The sequence below is a fragment of the Berghia stephanieae genome, chromosome 7 (assembly GCF_034508935.2).
Source record: "Berghia stephanieae isolate SIO BIC M18660-M18661 chromosome 7, UCSD_Bste_1.3, whole genome shotgun sequence".
Classification (NCBI taxonomy): domain Eukaryota; kingdom Metazoa; phylum Mollusca; class Gastropoda; order Nudibranchia; family Aeolidiidae; genus Berghia; species Berghia stephanieae.
Window position 1 is genome coordinate 47,606,924 of NC_088366.1, and position 14,992 is coordinate 47,621,915.

The 14,992-nt window shown below is 37.8% G+C and overlaps 2 protein-coding genes across 9 annotated transcripts in view; one reads left to right on the top strand and one right to left on the bottom strand.

Moving 5' to 3' along the window:
- Positions 1–6,555, bottom strand: part of LOC144977410 (uncharacterized) — a 95,067-nt gene extending 88,512 nt beyond the window's left edge. The window contains exon 1 of one of the 2 annotated variants that reach the window (XR_013646302.1): positions 6,167–6,555. Coding sequence is in view for 1 of the 2 variants with exons in the window: in XM_078922593.1 (XP_078778719.1) it covers positions 6,167–6,272 (106 nt within the window). In the remaining variant the exon portion in view is untranslated. The remainder of the gene's footprint in view (positions 1–6,166) is intronic. The other variant, XM_078922593.1, reaches the window with a different exon arrangement.
- Positions 1–14,992, top strand: part of LOC144977406 (kelch-like protein 31) — a 39,721-nt gene that overhangs the window by 5,085 nt on the left and 19,644 nt on the right. Inside the window, exons 1-3 of one of the 7 annotated variants that reach the window (XM_078922585.1) lie at positions 6,881–7,027; positions 11,307–11,430; positions 12,222–12,385. The exons of 1 other annotated variant lie outside the window; for it this stretch is intronic. In XM_078922585.1, coding sequence (XP_078778711.1) covers positions 11,322–11,430; positions 12,222–12,385 — 273 coding nt within the window. In that variant the 5' untranslated portion in view covers positions 6,881–7,027; positions 11,307–11,321. 5 more of the 7 variants (XM_078922586.1, XM_078922587.1, XM_078922589.1 and 2 more) reach the window with 5 other exon arrangements.

Here is a 14,992-nt window from a genome sequence, read left to right on the forward strand (position 1 = left end):
CCACACAGCTCCGCTGAAACTCTCTCCACTTTGCCATCAACCCCCCCCCCCCCCCCTGCCAACTTATCCACAATGCCTTATTCGTCTTCGTGGCTCCCCACTTACTTCCCCTTCCCACTCAATCCCACCCCAACCGCACTAATCCATTCTTACTTGATGGTGAGAACACAATGTGCTGATTGAGAGCAGTAATGTTGTAACTCCATAAAGATGACACAATTGCTCTCTTTGGCACCTACTACTACTACCACTATGCTTGATTGTGTGCACATATCCATACATACATACATACCTCCCCGTCTCCCCCAATACACACACACACACAAACACACTACACTACTTCAACCACAAAGTCACATAGTAGAAGAATTTGATGCGATGCATCGTATGTGACAGTGGGATAGCAATGGAATAATTAATTATACCCCTGGAAAATCATGATAGATAACTGTTTGATGTATGTGGAAACCGAAAATGAGTACAAAGTCCCTTGAATTTAGTTTTAACTGGTTTTTACTGTAGTTAAAAAAATAATAAGATCTCATACAGTGGAATCCTGATAAATCCAACACCGCCTGACTAGGGTTGACTTATCCCCAAATCAATGGAACACACTTAGATAAAGAACCGAAAATTGGGACCAACAAGACGCATTGACTTTAAGCAAAGTATTCTTTGTTATCATTCCAATCCGTCCTCAAACTAATTTTACCTCGAACATAGTTTCCTCTAACTAATTTCACCCAGCCAATGTGAACTAATTCAATTCAAATTATAACTGGCAGAAAAACTTTGCAACAAACAAACTTCCTATCCAAGGGTAAAAAACAATAACTACAGCCCATTTTACACCACAGAAATCAGAGTCAACTCAACTCCAACCCAACTACTTTAGAGGATTACTTTTACTTCTATTAAAAAGATTTCAAAACTGACGTTTTGGGAGGTTATACCAACCTGACAGCCAAGTTCGTTCCTGCGAGTGTAACCGTGTATCGAGCAGGGGTTACAAGTTTGTACATTAGGTAAGCCAAGGCAACATCTCCCAATCCACCAGATCGAAAGGGGCAATGACTTTCTCACCAAGATTCCAGTTTTCCAATAGGGGGACGACATCCACACCACTGAAACGTTTTAAATAATCAAATTACGTATCTTATATATATATAATAAGCAAAACCTACCAATACCCTGGGAAACTTAATAGCTCAGTTGATAGTTCAGAACACTTGCTTCTCATGCAGAGTACAGTTGAGATTTTTTTTCCCTGACCCCATTATCCACCCAGCAGTGATTGGGTAGCTGGGTCTGTTAAATCTAGCGGTAAGTTCTTTGAGATAAACTAGAATACAATCTAAAGGATAACAAGCAATTGCTATTGTACATTTGATATGGAAATTGAGATAAACTCTAGCTCCCTTGGGTCTTATGGCTGTGAAGGACTACCTTTTTCTACATACATTTTACACATCTACACCCTTAAAGAAAAAAAAGAGCTTTTATATAGAGCAATATCCACTAAATGTGCTCAAAGCGCTTTACAAGGGACCCCTGGTCAACAGCAACATTTAATATTTAGGACGGGACATGATGCCTGTTAGGTGATATTACAATTTTCTTTCCGACAGAGACAATGCTGTTAACGGCCAGGTACTCATTTAACACTTGAATAAGGTGAGATAATGTGAGTGTAAAGAGCCTTCTTCAAGGCCTCAACTATGCGCCGAGCGAGGCTCGAACCCAGGACCTTCCGATCTGAAAGCGAGTGTCATAGCACAAGACCACATAGCCGCACCCTTCTCTGTGGACCATGTGGTCTTGCGGTATGACACTCGCCTTCAGATCGGAAGGTCCTGAGTTCGAGCCCCGAGCAAAGCATTAGTTAAGTTCTTGGAAAAAGCTCTTTACTCACATTATTCTATCACAGTGCTCAGGTTAAAATGAATACCTGGCCACAAAAGCATTGTATCTGTATGAAAAAAAATTGTAATATCGCCTTACATGAGTCATGTATTGTAAATGTTGCTGCTCGAAGCACAAAGAAATAAATAACAATGTGAAATTGAAAGTAAGCTTCAATTTGTTATATGAAAACAAATAAAATGGACATTTCTGATTTCTCCTTTATCAACAAACCAGGATGAATGAAACACTACAGAAGGATGAGATAATGTGGTAGTGGCGTTGTCTTAACAATGCCACTACCACATTATCTCATTCGTCTGTAGTGTTTCATTCATCCTGTTTTGTTGATACAATGGAAACCCGAAATGTCCATTTTATCTGTTTTCGTAAATTAAATTGAAGCTTACATTCAATTTCACATTGTTATTTATTTGTGTCTTGTATTACATGTTAAATGTTGCTTTACAAAGGGGTCTCTGACCAACAGCAACATGTAACATGTAAAATGAGATAGACGTTTGTTAGGCATTATTAACATTTATACAAAGAGATAACGCTGTTAACAGCCAGGTACCTACTCATTTTAATTTTGCACCAGAGTCCAGTGAGAGAATGTAAGTAAAGAGCCTTATTCAGGGACTCAACTATGCCCCGAGCAAGGCGAGCCTTCTGATCCGAAAGCGTGTGTTGTACCACAAGACCACATAGCCGCTCCTCTTTAAATATTGGTAAAATATATTCTTAATCTTGGCTATGTGGTCTTGTTTGAGCCTCGCTTGGTGCATAGTTGAGTCCTTTGGAAAAGGCTCTTTATTCACACTCTCTCAATGTAAGGTGTAAAATGAGTACCTAGCCGTTATCAACGTTGTCTCCGTCGATAAAGAAATGTACCATCTCCAAATAGGCGTCGGGTCTCATCTTACACGTGTTGCTGCTGGCTAGGGACCCCATGTAAAGCGCTTCGAGCACGTTTAGAGGATATTACGCTAATTAAATGCTCTAGTTACTCTAGTAATATATTCTATTGAAAGTACAACACTTCGGTTCCTTGACAAAGAATCTTTTCAAAAGTCTATTTTATCCAATCCAAAAACTGGTACAGATTAATTAATCTATGCTGATATAATAGTTCAAATAATGATATTAACCAAACCTGCTTACTACCATGAAAAATTTGCACCCTTTACAAGGGTCCCTGGTCAACAGCAACAAGTAACATATAGGACAGGAGATGACACCTGTTAGGCGATATTACAATTTTTTTTTCTGACAGAGACAGCGCTGTTAACGACCAGGTACTCATTTTACACCTGAGTACAGTGAGAGAATGTGAGTAAAGAACCTTTTCCAAAGATTCAACAATGCGCAGAATGAGGCTCGAACCCAGGACCTTCCAATTCAAAAGCGAGTGTCATAACACAAGACCACATGGCTGCACAAATGCATGTGGGTCCCGATCACTCAGTTAAAAGAACACTCAAACTCGACCTTCACATGCAAAGGGACTGAATTTGATCCAGGGTGAAGTAAACAAAATTTCTGACCCCATCCTGGGCCTGCTAGACCTGACTGAAAGAACTTTTGCAATCGACGATAGTCCCATCAAAAGGGTGGCAAGCAATTGCTATTGTCCATTCATCACATTTAGAAACTGGGATAAACTATGGCTCCATGTGCCTTACAGATCAGAGGAACCACTTTTTTATATTAATTTTCTATTTTCAAAAATGCATTTCATATCTATTAACATGAATATTACCATCTGGCAGCTGTGTAAAAGGATCCAAACCAGACGGCTGATGTCATCAAATGAACCACAATCAAGACCTTCCCGTGTTCTTTGTATGTCTTTTTGAATCGCTGATAAACAGTGAGTTTATTCTCCGTATCCTCATCTGTTTTCACGGTTTGCTCTCCGACTTTAAGCTCATTGTTTTTATCCTCAGATGATTTGTTCTGTGATGAAAATGTTCTGCTTACTCGCTTTCTCGACGAATATCCATGAAGGAACCTAATTTGGCCACTTGGTGACAATTGTTGATAAAGCGATTCAAAATTTACAATATTCACTCGAGATGCAATAATTGAATTTCTTTGGAAAGACTTAAAATTCCAGTGTGTCGTTGGCCAACATGGCACTGATGGAAAGGTTGGAGAAATTGGCAATGGCCTTTGAAGTGAGGTGGAAGAATCATCCCTTCTCAGAGAATTATGTAGTGACACGGTATAATGCTTGGGAGATGAATGAAAAGATCTTGTGTCCCAGAGGGAAAGACATGGAGTAAACAATCTGGACGACTGAAATCTGTGATAATCTGGAAAGAAAATCAATATGAAAGATATCATAACATTTGTTCATTTTTATTTCATTCTCTTATTCTTAAAGGATTTAACATTAACGTAATGCCAGTCATTTTGGCCACATAGCCATTTCTTGTAAAAATAAAATTTTTAACTGTAACCAAATTCTTACGAAATTCTATAGAAAAAAAAAAAGAATTTCAAAACTGGAGGAATAAAATCCCAACATGGCCAACTTTAGCTTAAAATGAATCAGTGTATAAATAGCAAGCAATGAAATCTGAAATAAACCTGGCAGGCCTGCCAACCTTTTACCTTAAATTTGATACATTTTAAATTTGCCATCTAGAAAGTAGTAGTCCTTCAGAATCATGAGGCCCATAGAGCCGGAGTTTATCTCAGTTTCTATGCCTTGAAATGAACAATAGCGATTGCTTGCTATTCTTGGATAGGATGCTAGACAATCGCAAAGTACTTTCCATCTGATTTGACAGGCCCAGCTACACATTCACTGAGCTTGAGCTTTTATAGAGCGCAATATCCACTAAATGTGCTCAAAGCTCTTTACAAAGGGTCCCTGACCAACAGCGACATGTAACCTTTGGAACGAGACGTGATGCCTGTTGGCGATATAACATTTTCGTTGACAGAGACAATGCTATTGACGGCCAGGTACTCATTTTACACCTGAGTACGATGGAAGAATGTGAATAAATAACCCTTTCCAAGGACTTAACTATGCGCTGATCGACGCTAGAACCCAGGACCTTCCGATCCGAAAGCGAGTGTCATACCACAAGACCACATAGCCGCAGGGGGTCCGAAAAAAATCTCGACTGCATCAGGATCAATCAGGTCCCCTTGTGAGTGAAGTGAGTGCTCTACCAACTGAGCTACCGGGACCACCAAATTAGTCAGTTACTCCCATTAATTCTGGTTCAGTTATTAACCAGTATTTAATGGTATCATGATGCAGTAGTATGATCTAGCTATACTTTATACTCTGGATGTACAAAGTGATACCTAGCTGCTAGAAGCTGTGGACTATAAAAAGTTAAGTAACAAAAATGAATACAAAAACAGCTTAAAAAAAAAGAACAAAATACCAAACACGGAATGTTTCAGGATCAAAACCCTTCTTCAGCTTATAACAAAAAATAATGAAAACAAATATATTACTAAAAATAACAGATCAATGGCAAAAAATATTCGGCACATTCTAACTAAATGGTAACGAGCAATTGCTATTTTCTGTTCATTGTTATGGAAACCTGAATAAACTCCAGCTCCATGGGCCTTTTTGGTTCTTTAGACCTCTATGTCTTTATACTTAATACTTCTTTATACTTAATATTACTTAATACATTTAATACGAATATGTGTAAAACTGACTTCCGATGGCAGTGATGGCAGCAGTCATTGTTGTAGTGGTAGTAGAAGAAGTGGTAGCAGTAGAACTACTACACTACTTCTTAGTAGTAGTAGTAGTAGTAGTAGTAGAGGTGGCAGAAGTTCAATTCAACATTTTTTTTGTGTTTTCTCAAGTATTTTTACGATTCCAAACTCTGGGCAGCCCCAATTCACCGATGTCTCTCTCTCTCTCTCTCCCTCTCTCTCTGACTCATCCCATCATTCTTTACTCATCACACAAGAGGGCGGTGATAAACCAATAAAAAGTCTGTTATCGTCTGCTCTTTCTTTGATCTGTGTATTGGGAATAATCAAACTTGTGTACTACTACTTCCACCACCAGGAGAATTAACAATAGTTAAACAATGTTTTTAACTCCATACAGAACTGCTAACTGGGTCAAGCACTTTGGTAGGAGTAAGAGATTAATGAGAATGACAGACACTCGCAGTTAACGTTGAGTTGAGGGCGAAGAAGAAAGAAAGTCGATAGTAGTGCGAGTGTAGTGAGTGATCAGTGTCAGTGTGATTTGTTTCTTTGAGACACTTACTGAAATGTTGTGCGATAGATAAACTTATCCCAAACTGAGACAGGTTCTTCAGCGAGGATCCACTGGAATGGAGAAGTTTGAATCTAAATGGCAACCTCGCCCACATTATATCTTGGAACCTGACACGAATCGACTGGAAAACAGGCTTATGATTATGATAAAATTCATAAACAAATCAGAACTTGGAAGATTATAAGACTTATAATAACTGCATCTTAAATTAGAAAAAAATAACATTGAACATAACTGACTGAGCCTCAAATTCAAATACTCAGTTCAGACGATTGCGACAAGATTTGGTAACAATTTCTTGTTTTATTCTTATGTTTGTGCTCGTCCTTTCCTCGCTTACGTGAGTGTACCTTTCGCTTTGTAAAGCATGACAACAATCTTCTCATTATTCTATTTTACGATGTAAATGAGCTCTTATTTTATCAAACGCCCATCGATAACTTCCGATACTCAGTCGAATGGGCAATACATGATATTGTTAAATATGTATTTAATAATTATAAGTTCAATCAGCATTAGTACTTATTTAATCGACGGTCAAATTAACAATAAAATAATGAAATAGGTATCAAAAGCTTTATATGATTATGAAAAATCAAAACAAACAACTTTTTGGCTCTTCAAAGCACTTTGAATTAACACTTTTTTGACGATGAAAAATCTTTCGTGTTTCATGAGGACAGACTTTTGATATCGATTTATACCCATGTCCTTCACTCTGAAAAATTCAGAAACATCCAAAATCCAGAAAGACAGCGAAGACTAAGATTCTAAATTTTGATCTTGTTTTGAGAGAGTGATGCCAAATGCCGTCCCTTTTCTAAAACACTGAATCGTCAATATTAAGCGGTGTGTTTAAATATTATTTAAAGTCTCCGATATCTGGGTGGGTCCTTTGTATTTGTTGACTTCCTTCAACTTCTATCCCCATCTGTTTTCCGAGTTGCTTTCTTTCTGTCTCTGTCTTGGAATGAGATTGCTTGGTTTTGTTCTGGCCCTTTGCCGGAGTCCTCAGCTGAAGGGGAAACAGTTAAATGCAAATTATTAGTTTTGATTTTTTCCCCTTGTAAATCATTTCTCTACTTCTACTGTTATGTCATGTATTGTTATTGTTTAAATTATTTATGAATTCTGTTTTTTTTAGTTTTGTGAGTGTATTCCTCTTCTTAGTCGGATTCTGTTCTTAGACAGATTGCGCATCAGGGCGCTAACGGGGCCGATTAGAGATAGACGACGGTTGGGATTGTTTGGAAGCTTTAACCCTTTGCCCACTAGTCATTATGACATCCGAAATGCTATCGCCTTCTACATCTACGCCAGAACAGAAATAGAGGGTGGAGCCTACCATGATATAACATTTTATGGAGCCCTAATTTCGTCATATCAGTTCTGTCCACTGACAGGTGGGTGGATATCGCTTTCCAGAACTTGTGTCCTTATATGAAATTCTGAGTTTTTGACCAATCAACGATTGCTCTTTTGATAGCTCGCTTGTCAAAATGAGTCAGCTCAACCCTTGATTTATGTAAAGGCATCACAGGCGGTATATGTTGTGTAACTTCAAAGACCACGATTGACCGAAAGCGATGAATGGAAGCCCTACTGTGGCGTGGAGAACGAGGTCTTGTATGTATAGTTACGTCATATCTCAACGCTCGTGAATTCTTAGTACGGCTGGACTCACAATCAAAACACGAAATATGTGTTTTAAACTCTTGAATCAATCGAGTTACATCAGTGCGTTCGTCTCATTGAGAAATGAAAAACGATATATAAATCAAGAACATCGACCGGAAAACAAGGAAATTATCATAAAATTATAAAATTTGAGAAAGCTGTTTTCAAAATCAAATCTATTACAAAAAAGGCTATTTCTAGACCGATTTTTATGAGACAAAGACAATTTTTCTCCACTTTTCAAGCTGATTCCAACAATGAGGTTTTCAAATTTATCGCGATAAGATTATTTGTCATTATTTTTTTTAAAGACCCAATTGACTGCTCAGGAAATGAATACGTAATCCTTGGCGGCTAGCGAGTAGGTGTTAAATTTTGCTTACCCTCTCCCACGTAGACGCACGCACACACACACACACACACACACACACACACACACACACACACACACACACACACCGACTTATCGTCGTCTAGCATCCTATCGTTCGGCTCGACGATTGAAAGGGGTTCGTATCGTCGCTAAAATAATTACAAAATACATATATTTAAAATATATTTATAGTAATGTGAATTAAATATTTTAATGCTCTAATATATCAAGAATGATCATTATTATGATTTATTACGGTGTGAATTGAATTAGACCTTTAAAACTGAAGTTTAATCTGACACCCTACTCGCTGTTATCATTCGAGTCTAAGTTGTAATAAGGCAACTTTGGCCAGAAGTGAAAGACATGCATTGTGTGTTCAGTCTGTGTGTGTGTGTGTGTGTGTGTGTGTGTGTGTGTTGTGTGCGTCTGCGTGGGAAAGGGTAAGCAAAATTTAACACCTACTCGCTAGCCGCCAAGGATTACGTATTCATTTCCTGAGCAGTCAATTGGGTATTAAAAAAATAATGACAAATAATCTTATCGCGATAAATTTGAAAACCTCATTGTTGGAATCAGCTTGAAAAGTGGAGAAAAAATTGTCTTTGTCTCATAAAAATCGGTCTAGAAATAACCTTTTTTGTAATATATTTGATTTTGAAAATAGCTTTCTCAAATTTTATAATTTTATGATAATTTCCTTATTTTCCGGTCGATGTTCTTGATTTATATATCGTTTTTCATTTCTCAATGAGACGAACGCACTGATGTAACTCGATTGATTCAAGAGTTTAAAACACAGATTTCGAGTTTTGATTGTGAGTCCAGCCGTACTAAGAATTCACGAGCGTTGAGATATGACGTAACTATACATACAAGACCTCGTTCTCCACGCCACAGTAGGGCTTCCATTCATCGCTTTCGGTCAACCGTGGTCTTTGAAGTTACACAACATATACCGCCTGTGATGCCTTTACATAAATCAAGGGCTGAGCTGACTCATGTTGACAAGCGAGCTATCAAAAGAGCAATCCGTTGATTGGTCAAAAACTCAGGATTTCATATAAGGACATAAGTTCTTGAAAGCGATATCCACCCACCTGTCAGTGGACAGAACTGATATGACGAAATTAGGGCTCCATAAAATGTTATATCATGGTAGGCTCCACCCTCTATTTCTATTCTGGCGTAGATGTATAAGGCGATAGCATTTCGGATGTCATAATGACTAGTGGGCAAAGGGTTAAAGCTTCCAAACAGTCCCAATCGTCGTCTATCTCTAACGGGACCCGTTGGCGCCCTGTCGCGCAAACTCATTCTTATGTCTGTGTGAGACTTTTAGGTGATCTAAGTACACTGATAGTGATAGAGTGTTCTTGGAATCTACATCTCAGATGTCATCTGTTCCCTAGTTGAACAAATTCTCCAATGTCTTACTTTTTCTTGAGGAAATTTAAATTAGGGTAACACTAACACATTTTTTGTTCAGATCTTTACTTTTTCTTGATTGCTTTAACTTTCCTTTTTCTTCCTTTTTACTGGGGCTGAAATGACATAAATGTAGCAAAACCTTCAAAAACAAATAAGTCTTCAATATTAGTCACATTATGAAAGACAGCATAATAAATAGTGACATAAAATGGCTAAAACTAATACTAAAGTGTTGATGATGTCTAGTATTAAGCACTGTAAAGTCTACCCAAATCAATATAACTTCTAAAAATTCCTAACGAATTGGAAAAGGTGACAATGCAACCTATCAAAATAGTTTTTACAATTTTATTTGATCCTAAGCTGCTTTGGTGCCGGGATGACCAGCTATGTTGAAATGTCAAATCTGATTTGTTGGCAGTGTCCCGTAGATGCTGTGCAAAGCCATCTCTCAGTCTCTTAACCGTCTTACCGTGTATCTGTATGCCATTCGATGCGCACATTGTAACATCTGTTATGTTGGTGAGGTGGGTTTAATCTAACTGGTGCATCATTTTGATATTTGATTTAGAAAATATGAAGACGTTATACAGGGTGATTAAAAAGTAACTCCCTATTTTTAGATAAGTGTAACATACTTCTGGACTATAATTCCTACAATTTATAGACAGAACAAGAAAGTGTATTGCATGGAGTTATAATTAAAATTTGATATGGGAGCCAGCATTCAACACCAACTTCTCAGGCTGACCGGGAACCACATCATCTGATTTCACAAGAAACCCTTGCGGAATGGAACTTCACATATTCACCCTTACAGTTAAAGTTCTCCCATTGTCGTTGATTTGGTTGAATAGATTTGTTTTAACCAACTTCACTCCAGAAGATATTTTTAGAGAGATCTGACCAATCTTCATACCAAGCCAATATCATCTCTCCAAACTCCAGACGAATGTTGCAGTCATTGACAGAGAGTGCTTGACAATAGGATGGCGTCCAAGTAAGCACATTTTGTATACAGTGAAAGGAGAACCGACTTTCCCTTTCTGTTTGTCGAATTCACTTTTTCGGACTTACGGGTAAACATTTCTTGATCAGCTTGCACTACCATCAGGTCTCAGGAAGTGGAAGGGCGACCACCTCTTCGATTATCAGCCACAGATCCTGCAGTGATGAGTTTATCATGACAATTTTTGATAATCTAACTGGAGTATGTCTTCTTTTTATCTTTCTCCCCCAGCTTTGAACTTGAGCAACTGATCTCCAAACTGGGCACGTCCAGCCATTTATGCTAGGTCTTGAAATTTCAAACAAATTATCAGATCTGATACGAAGACGATGACATAGAATTAATTGCCATATATATCAAGGAGAAGCTGAGAAAAATATTTGTACAATATTTTAATGCGTTATAAGTTTAAGTACCTATTTTAAGATAGGGAGTTACATTCCAATCACTCTGTAGTCTTTGAGTTTAATGTCACTCACTCGAAAATTCAAAAATCTATCGGGAGATAATTTCAAAGGAAACATCTTTTGTGAGTGTTAGTTTTGTAAAGTATATTCCGTTCTTTGGGATTGATAACTTTGCAGTTATGTGAATATTATATTTCTGTCATGTAAATCTTTTTATTTTCCTTTGTACAGACTGGAGATATCAAAATGCCATTATCTCCTCGCAAGCAGCCTAATTTTGGTAGCAGTAGTGGAAGTACATCAGCATCTCGACTTCATTTTATTTCCAACACATGTGATAGGATGACAACCAAAGGTAAGCTATCATTTTGAAAGGTTTCAAGCTTTAGAGAAACATTTTTTAAATATATATATACGAAACATAGGGGGTTTAAGTTTCACTTTATAATTGATATACTATATAAACTTTGGTTCTGCTTTAAATTTTAGTGCCAATTGTTGACTAAAGTGTGGCTATGTGGTAAAACAACAAAAAAGCGAGCTTTTACTTTTATATAGCGCAATAACCACTAAACATGCTCAAAGCGCTTTACAAGAATTCCCTGACCAACAGCAACATGTAACATGTAGAACGAGACATGACGTCTGTAAGGCAATATTAACATTTTTTCCAACAGAGACAGCACTGTTAACGGCCAGGTACTCATTTTACACCTGAGTGCGGTGGTAGAATGCGAGTAAAGAGCCTTTTCCAAGGACTCAACTATGCGCTGAGCGAGGCTCGAACCCAGGAACTTCCTATCCAAAAGCGAGTGTCATGCCACTAGACCACGTAGCCGGCGCACATGGCTATATGGTATTATGTAATGACACTCGCCTTCGGACCTCGCAGGTCCCAGCTTTGAGTCCTGCCTGGAGTGATGTATAGTTGGTCCTTGGAAAAGGCTCTTTACTTGCATTCTCTCTCTCACTGTACTCAGGTGTAAAAAGAGTAGCTGGTTGTTTTGTTAACAGCAGCGTTGAATGGACCTGTAGGCCACTGAGAGATTTAAAAAGTAATGAAAGTACGCAATTCACTTTATGATGATTATTTTGAGAGTCTCAAAAATATTTATATATTTAATTATTAAATAATTTTGTTTGCAGATGGGACTAAATCTACAGATGCAGGGGAACCATCATCATCATCAGCCTCAGAGACTTACCTACCTTGTAGAAAAGAAAATCATTGTTGTACTTTACTGCAGGGGCTTCAAGAATTACGGAAGACAAACACCTTCTGTGACTACACATTAATTGCTCAAAAGGAGGTTGGTTCCTTTCTTACTATATTTTTTCTCTACCTTACTACATCACGGGGGTCCCAATAGCTCAGTTGGTAGAGCACTCGCTTCACACGCAAAGGGACCAAGATCGATCCCGGGTGCAGTCAAGATGATTTGTTTTTTTTACCCCCCCCTGTCCACCCAGCAGTGATTGGCTATCTGGGTCTCTTAAATCTGGTGGAAAGTACTTTGCTATAGACTAAAGGGTAGCAAGCAATTGCTATTGTCCATTTCACGCTATAGAAACTGGGATAAACTCTGGCTCCAAAGGCATAATAGCTTGGAAGGACTACTTTTATTACGTCACAACTGAATTTGATTTTACTCTAACTTGAGATTAGATTTTTCAGTTTTCCCCCAAGAGAGCAGTAGCACTAGAGCTGCCAACGGTCACAGAATTTCCGTGAAATTCACAGAAATAAAGCTATTAGTCGTGGGTACATGGTAACGTAAGATTTTATTACAGGAATGAAAATGTGATGGTGGAGGGGTTGGTGTGTATATAGCATGGGTCAAAGTTTGCCAGGTTACACCGGAAATGCTGGCGAATGAGATTTCTAGGCAGGTCTTGCCGATTGAGGGAGTTGATAGTTCACCTGCATATGCCACCATTACTACTAATACTACTATTGCGACTGAAATTCCGTGTGAAGCATCTCTTCTTTTTGTGTAAGTGTATGTTTTGATATTTGCATATACAGTAGAATTACTTTAAACCGAAATTTTGGGGACCTTCTAAACCATTTCGGTTTAGAGATATTTTGGTTTAAATCAAGTTCCCGTTTTGAGATGTTTGTCAAGGGTGGTACTATTTAATTGCTTATTTAATCGTATCATGGATTGTTTCCCCTTAAATAAAGTAGTTGAATAAATGTCGTCTTGGTAACCATTTTTTTTTTTAATTCTTTTTTTTTTCTTCTTAATTTTTAAAAATTATTTTATTTGTGTGTGTTTGTTTTAAAAATATTTTTGGGGGATTTGTTTTTCCAATCAAAATTGTTGAAAGAGTGGAGTTCGGGATGCCATGTTTTTTTTTACATATCTCCGTCTTGCTCAACTTATTTTTCATGGAATTCACATAGTATTTTGATTTTAAACTCCAACGTGTAAGCACAGTGCTTTCTTTTATTAAAATATAAAGCTAAAATAAGATCGAGAGGTCTTGTGTGATAATTGACAATAAATGATGCAAGGCGACTCAGAGGTGAAGTGAAATGGAAATGAAAAGGCGTGTCAATGCTAAGCTGTCTACTACACACCCCTCTTTTGTTGATATGCCATTAGGTTCAAAGGCCTAACTACTAACCCCCCCCTCACACACACACATTTAAACAAAGTGGAAATTGAAGTGTTTCCCTACCCCTAACCCCCACCCGACCCATCACCCTCATCTTATACTTAGGCTCTTTGTTTAATATCGCCGGGCATTATTATAACGTGTGGCCACCTTCCCGAATTTTAAAAGAAAAATGGGAGGTGCTCTCAAGTTGTTTCGGTTTAAAGAAAGTCCTGCTTAGAAGTATTTCGGTTCATCGTAAGAATTAGTACAAAGATAATGAAGAAACGAGTACAATTTATTAAATTCTTTGCGGTTTATGGTATATTTCGGTTTAGCCTCTTTCGGTTTAAAGTTATTTTTCTGCACTATTATTTCCAGTACATTTTATAGTATTGGCGAGTTTGAATCATATATTATTTGGATTCAGTTTTCATTTTATAGAATCTATGACAATAACACACTACTACATCAACTATGACAGTCACTTATATATTTAATGATTTTGTAAGTGTCACATAATTTTGTTTAATTACCAGCTTGGTGGGTCACTGGATTTTTTCAGGTTTTTTGTGTATGGCATTCAACATTTTCAAGCGAATGATCGTTGCCAACTTTGACCCACGGTATATAGTGTAAATACTGATGTAGTTGTATCTGTCAAATGTGGAATGATGTAATATTAATGCACAGGAAACTAATTATGCTGTAAATAGTCAACATGATCTGGATTACAATGATGTCAGAATCTGTAATTTTGACATTAATAGCAGGACAACAGTTTGCCAGTGGGTATGATATAGTCATATGTTTAGTGTAAATTGGGGAAGTTTGGATGTCACTGAAGCATAACTGAAATGAATGTCGTTTTGACCTGTCGGTATGAATTAGATGTTGGAAATTGAATCCATAGCCACAGATGTCAATGTGACATTGAATTAAAGCTTCAATTTAAGAAGGGGTTCCGTTGGTAGAGCACTTGCTTCACACGCAAAGGGACTGAGATTGATCCCGGGTGCAGTTGAGATTTTTTCTTACCCCCCTGTCCACCCAGCAGTGATTGGGTAGCTTGGTCTTTTAGATCTGGTGAAAAGAACTTTGGGATAGACTAGCGTCCTATCCAAAGGATAGCAGGCAATTGTTATTGTCTGTTTCACGCAATAAAAACTGGGATAAACTCCGGCTCCATGGGCCCCATGGCTCTGAAAGACTTTTTTCAATTTTTCAATAAGCGAAAACAGATAATGTATGTACCGTTTAGAGTGAAGCTTGGACTGAAAAAGGGATGGGGGTTTTCAGCAGACTGCTTAATGTGC